General features: G+C 37.6%; 1 protein-coding gene across 2 annotated transcripts in view; it reads left to right on the top strand.

Moving 5' to 3' along the window:
* The first annotated feature begins 4,960 nt into the window (after positions 1-4,960).
* Positions 4,961-7,154, top strand: part of LOC143274945 (uncharacterized) — a 22,151-nt gene continuing 19,957 nt past the window's right edge. For both annotated transcript variants that reach the window (XM_076578953.1, XM_076578951.1), the window contains exons 1-2: positions 4,961-5,073; positions 5,600-5,630. In XM_076578953.1, the coding sequence (XP_076435068.1) occupies positions 5,016-5,073; positions 5,600-5,630 (89 nt within the window). In that variant the 5' untranslated portion in view covers positions 4,961-5,015. The remainder of the gene's footprint in view (positions 5,074-5,599; positions 5,631-7,154) is intronic.

Here is a 7,154-nt window from a genome sequence, read left to right as displayed (position 1 = left end):
AGTCAAAGGCCTTTTCAAAGTCCACAAATGCTACATACAACTTTTTATTGTTTGCAAACTGTTTCTGTACTGCAGCCATTAGAGTAAATATGTGATCAATTGTTGAATAGCACTGTCTAAATCCTGCCTGGTGTTCTCCAATTATGTTTTTCTCAATTATCCATTCTTGCAGTCTAGTATTAATAATAGAACTATATAATTTACTATTTACATCACACAAAGAAATACCTCTATAATTATTTACATTATTAATATCGCCTTTCTTAAATAATGGCAAAATTATGGATTCTGTCCAATTTTTTGGATAGACCCCAGTATCAAACAAAAAATTAAAAAGTTTTACTAAAAAGTTAACAGTATTATCCCCTCCATTTTTGAAAAACTCACTAATCATCCCATCCGGACCAGCAGACTTCCCATTTTTTAGTTTTCTAATAGCAAGGATTACTTCTTCATGAGATATAGGTCTGTCTAATACAATATTTTCTCTGTCATTTTCCACATACATATTATCAACTACCTCCTCTTCTTCATTAATTTCTAACACATTTTTAAAATGATTGAACCATTCCTGAATAGAAATATCATTTAAAGGTTGCGTTTTCTTTTTTGAAATTTTATGCATTGTGTCCCAGAACTCCTTCTGACTTTTAACAGAATCCAAAAGTTCATTTAGTAATGAGTTATTATATTCTTTCTTTTTCCTCTTGTTTAAATTTTTATACTCACGTCTAGCAATACAAAATAAAATGCGATCATCTTTATCCAGTGTTTTCCTATATGCCCTCAATAATCTTCGTACCCGTCGTCTCTCCATTTTACATTCATGATCAAACCAATTATTATCTACAACTTTTTCATTAAAAAATACCCGCTTTTTCATAAACTCAGCTTGTTCTTTAGCAGTCTGATTGAACATATCCAAAGCTTTCTTTACATCAACATGAATAAGGTTTTCTGCTACATACATCTTCTCTTGTACTTCATTTGAATTCATAGAAAAGGAGAAACGGTGAAAATAAACAGACTTCCAACAATATTTAATTATAGAAAGATTCATATCATTAATAAAATTATCATCACATTGCCGTAGAGACTGATTCTTAACATACAATACAAGAGGTAAGTGGTCAGATTCAAATCTTTCTGTTACCTGTAGAGTTAATTTCTCAAATAAGGATTCGAAAAGATTAACAGATGCTATGAAATAATCATTGACACTGGATCCTGAATCAGAAATGTATGTGAAACGACCTTCAAGGTCACCATTACATACACCATTGAGAAAGGTCAGTCCAAATACAGTGCACATGCTAAGTAATCTTTTCCCATAAGAATTCAGTACTTTATCTTCAGAATTTCCACTCATTATATTCCTATCATTTTTGTGACAGATGTAAATTTCACTTTCATTTATTATTTCAGGGGATAAAGTAGAGGTTCTAGAATTCATATCTCCACATAATAATAAATCAACGTCCTCTAAAGACAACAATTTCTCTAAAATACACTCTTCCAACATATCAATGCCATTGTCTAAACCACACATATTATAATATGGTGCATGCTCAGGAGGAATATACGTACACACCAGCAAAACATTTTTAGTGAAACCAAAAAAACTTTCATCCAACTTAAATGTCATACAGTAATTACTGTCACAATCAATAAACTTGACAAAGGAAGTAAGGTTTTATGTACAAGGCAAACTATTCCACCTGAGCATCTCCCTTGCCGTGTTATTTTGATTGCAGGTTTGACATACACTTTATGGTCTATAAAAATACAAGACTCAAACTTTTCAACAAACGTTTCTACAAGACAGACAAAATCAAACGATGAAACATATTGAACAAAGCTGAAATTATCTAATTTGGATAACAATCCACAAATATTCCAGTGAAGAAATGAAGTGCTATTTATAGAAGACTCCAAGCTTCCCAAATTTTGATTTATAAAACTATCCCCTCCCTTATACCATCATTTTCTTCCTCACATTCTTTCTCACAAACAATTTCACATGCCACTAAACCATTATTTACACCATCAAAGTGTAAAGAATCATTCTTTTTCACATCATCAGAAACTCCTTCCATCATCACCAGTGTGTTTCCATTCACATTTTCATATTCAGTACCGTCCACAGTCATACAATAACCATCATTGTTAAATCTCAACATGTCATCACAACCACCACACATATCAGTAATTTTCTCAGTCACACCATCACACTCTGTGTTTAATCTTATATCATCATAATCACCACCCATATCAATCATTTCCCCAACTACACCATAACACTCTGTGTTTAATCTCATCATGTCATCACAATCACCACCCATATCAATCATTTCCCCAACTACAACATCATGCTCTGTGTTTAATCTCATCATGTCATCACAATCACCACCCATATCAATCATTTCCCCAAATACACCATCACACTCTGTGTTTGATCTCATCATGTCATCACAATCACCATCAATATCAATCATTTCAGAGAGAGAGAGAGAGAGAGAGAGAGAGAGAGAGAGAGTTATTTGCATTCATGCACTGATACAGAAACGTACATGCATACACACACACACACACACACACACACACACACACACACACACACACACACACACACACACACACACAAACACACACAAACACACACACACACATTCCCCATCACCCACATTACCCCCTGTCGTGTCTATACCTAGATAGTAATACAAGGGAAATAACTACTATAAAGAGTCAAAGGTCACAGGAAGCGTGACGATATATATGGATCAAGATGGTGGATTAAACCGGTGTAACTATTATCAAGTGTCTGTGCAATTTGAATGGTAGCACATGATAACAACACCAACCATCCACGCATACATACACACAAGATACAGATAAGACACCCCCCACCTCTACCATCACTACCGACTCCCCACCCCACCCCGACACACACACACATTCCCGTACGTATAGCATCTTCCACGGCACACACACACACACACACACACACACACACACACACACATATACATTATGTTCATATTTTTTCCCATCTATTCTGAATTGTCACAATGAATTTATATATATACATAATAAAACGGTGGTCGACCCAAGAAAGTCCGGGGTAAAAAAACAAAACAAAACCTGTACCTTTTCTAAGCGTTTTTTTTTTCTTTGGGGGCAACAGTACAGTTAAAAGCACAGTATGCGTTCTCAAAAGGTGCGATAGTTTGTTTTGCAAGGATGCTCCATTGTGCTTTTTCTTCTATGAGGAGTTTTACTGCCTATTTTACCAAGTATATTTGCTGTTGGTTTTCAACATTTATCATATTAATAGGCCTCCGTGTGCTTTGTCGAGACTTAGGACGCACCGTTTCACTTTTTCAGTGTGTGTTGTTGTGTATGTTTTGGTTCTTGTTTTTGTATGTGGTTGTGTGGGTGTGGGTGTGGGCGTGTGTCGGTGTGTGTGTGTGTTTGTTGTTGTTATTAAGCGTAAATGACAAAGTAAGTCACAGCTGTATTTACAACATGATAGCTAATTCTTCCTTTGTATGAATGCTTTCAGAAACCTTTACGCTGAAGGATCTACTCTAAATTCTTTCTTTTTTTGTGTCCTGTTTGTTCAAGGCAACAGCTATCCAGTACATGTTTTCGTGAATCTGGTTGGATCTTGTGGATCTGAGCATAAAGCTTAGCCAGATGACGTTTAATAAACCATGTAGAAGCATAGTCATATCCACCAGCTTGGTCTGAAAGGAAGAAAGGATTAATTATGATGATGAACACACTCTCTTTCACAGCCCTGCATCTTCTGTTGCTATTGATGGCAGTGTCCAGGACTTCTTCGGCTGAATAACTAAAAATCCCGATCTGGGAATGCAATCTGATTTTTTTTCCCAAAGAATAGAGCATTAATAAAAACAGGATAAAGAACACATGTTGGCGAAAACAAAACAATTTAGACTTTGCAGTTGCAAAGAAAGGACACACGTTCATTTTTATCAAAACGACCAGTTCCAGAAGAAAGTCACTGTACGTGTTAATTTGTTTCCGTCCATTTGTTCTTTGTACATTTGTCAACAGAACTTAGAGAAACAAAAACAAAAACAAACCTACTGGAGCCAGTCCACTGACTCCACCATTTGTATGCAAAGTTCAAGAGAAAAACGTTGGCAGAAAAGAAAGATGGTGCAGTTTGGCATTGGGCATGAACAACTCCGCAATATTTTTCAGTGACTTTAGAAGGATGACTACAGTTTGCCATTACCTATCAGTTATTGTTGAACACGCTTTCATGACAACCTCAGGACATACTCTTTTTTTTTTTATAACACAGTCCTAATTCTTCAAATAGCCATTGACTTTATGCAAGACAGGTAATTATGGGCATGAAACTAAACAAATACAATGAAAATTCACCCTACTGATGTAAGTGGGTTATATTGATACCTGAAGCATATTGATGATGCTTTGTTTTAACAAAAAGAAACACTGCTGTAAATTGAGGTGATATAACACTTGCGCATTGTGGGAATTGGATCAATAAGAGCCAAGTGCGTGCAACACACGGAACCTTGCTTTATCGTTTCATCCGAGTGACTTGACGCCCAGTTTGATTTTCTGGTCAAACTTGGGAGAAAGGGCGAGAGCGGGATTCGAACCCAGACCCTCATAGACTCTGTATCAACTGGCTGATGACTGGAGTGTCTTAACCATTCTGCCACCTTCCTCCTCCACACGTCAATAACATATAGCAATAATTATATTGATACAAAGTAATCACTGAATGGATGAAAATAAATCTAGTGTATGAATACAATAATCCTCCAATTGGATCTTGAACAAAGTGCCATATGTTTTACGTGGCCCTCTTCAGTCAGGTGATACTTGTTACGTCATGTCGACAAGCTGTATATAGGAAGAGTGGCTGTGTGCCATCCTCATTCACCGCGAAAAGAACCGACAGTATTGATTTCGACGTGAAGATAAAAAAAACAACAACAACGAACTGCAGCATCATGAGGGTTGGTCCCTTCTTCGTCCTTTCTCTGCTGTTGGCTTCAATTTCGGCTGTTGGTAAGTTTGGTTTTTGTTATTAAGAGACAGACAGAGTTAGAGTTAGAGGGGGGGGGAAGCGGAGGGGGGGGGGGAGGGAGAGAGTGGGGGAGATAGAGTTTGCGTGCATGCACGTGTGTGCGGGAAATAGGGGAAATGAATCAACCTTTCACAAGTGAATTATTATTTATTTATTTATGTAAGCTTATCTATATATTTTTTTTTTTCTCAAGGCCTGACTAAGCGCGTTGGGTTACGCTGCTGGTCAGGCATCTGCTTGGCAGATGTGGTGTAGCGTATATGGATTTGTCCGAACGCAGGGGGGGGGTGAGTATATGTTGGAAAGAGAAGGGGAGACAGACAGACGGACAAACTTTGAGAGAGAGAAGGAGATAACGTTTTATCATGAACTGAAAAGACTTTGTCCGTCTTTCTGTTAACTGTATGTGACAGTGAAGTGTCATGTGAGGAGGGAAATTCTATCTGAGTGAGAAAGACTTGTACCAGACTATTATAATTCTGATGGTTTTTAACCCTGTTCTTCCAGTTTCGGATCAGTCTGAGGACCGTGACGTGAGGTAAAGAGACCAGTTTCTTCTTTTGTCTTGCCTTACATTGTGCAGTGTTGTGTTGCTTCATGTCGTCTAGAGTTGGTGTGTGTGTGTGTGTGTGTGTGTGTGTTCACTCGATGCATCTTTATTCTGGGTGGTTTGGGGAACGAGCATCTTGTGCTCTGTGTCTGTGGCATGACTTGCACACCACTCATGCAGAGTCCCCCCTACACAGTCACTACCGACTTCATCTAAGTGGTCCCTGTCTTCCCATTGGAGCCCACAACGCACACTGCCCTGGGAAGGAGTCGGCTACGGACACACACACTCACTCACACACACACACACACACACACACACACACACACACACACACACAAGCGGAAACAAGGAGAAAAAAAAGCAGGTTTTCACAGAAAAGATAGTTTGGGTCCGGGAAAAGGAGAGAGAATTTATTGAGGCCTTTTATTGAGGTGGGGGATACGACTGGAGCTAGCAACAGAATTAGATCAGAAGACTGGCATGAACACTTTAAGAAAGTTTACATTTCTGGAGAAATAAACGATGAAAACAGGACTGATTCTAATGATAAAGATGATAATCTGTGATAGGACGAGGATCATGTACTGAATATGACGATATCAGAGGAAAAAATATACTTGCAATTAGAAACTTAAGATGTGGAAAGTCTCCTGGAATTGATGGGGTTATAACAGAAATGTTGAAAAGTGGAGGGCAGATTGGAAAAGCTAATCAATCGAATATTCAGTCAAGGTGTTTACTTGAAAATTTGTGCGAAAGCAATAATCGTTCCTGTATTTTTTTTAAAGGCGATTGAGACAATCCTGACAATTCAGAGGGGTCTCTTTGATCAGCATAGTATGTAAATGTTACACATCTATTCTTAATGCTCGATTATATTCATGGTCAGAAGATACTCACAGTATCGTAGAAAATCAAGCTAGATTCAGGAAGAATCATTCAACCACTGATCACATATTCACTTTATATTCTGTTGCTCGGAAATATCGTAACACACGAGGTCGTAGCTATTGTAGATTTCAAGAAAGCTTTTGATTTAGTGCACCATGACAAACTACTAAAAGCTGTCAGAAATGCCGGTGTTAAGGGAAAGTTTTTCTGTTCTTTGAAGTTGGTGTTCGATTCACTCTTCTCTTGTATAATATCAAATAACGAATACACTGATTTATTCACTTGCCCGACAGGAGTCTGTCTAGGTTGTGTTCTCAGTCCGACATTGTTTTCTTTGTTCATAAACCAGCTAGCTAACTATATTGACGAAACTGATATTCATGGTGTTAGTCTTCTTCCATCTATGATAGAATTATTTATTCTTTTATTTGCTGATGACGTGGCATTATTGTCAATCACTCCAAGAGTTTGCAGGCCCAACTGAATGCTTTGAAAGTATATTGCGACAAATTAAAAATAACAGTCAACAAAGGAAAAACTAAAGTTATCATCTTCAGAAAGGGAGGGTATCTTGCAAAAAATGAAAAATGGTTTCACGATGGCGAGCCTGTTGAAGTC

Source organism: Babylonia areolata, chromosome 29 (genome assembly GCF_041734735.1).
Source record: "Babylonia areolata isolate BAREFJ2019XMU chromosome 29, ASM4173473v1, whole genome shotgun sequence".
NCBI lineage: Eukaryota > Metazoa > Mollusca > Gastropoda > Neogastropoda > Buccinidae > Babylonia > Babylonia areolata.
The sequence above is the reverse complement of the archived record's forward strand: the minus strand, read 5'-3'. Positions and strand labels throughout refer to the sequence as shown.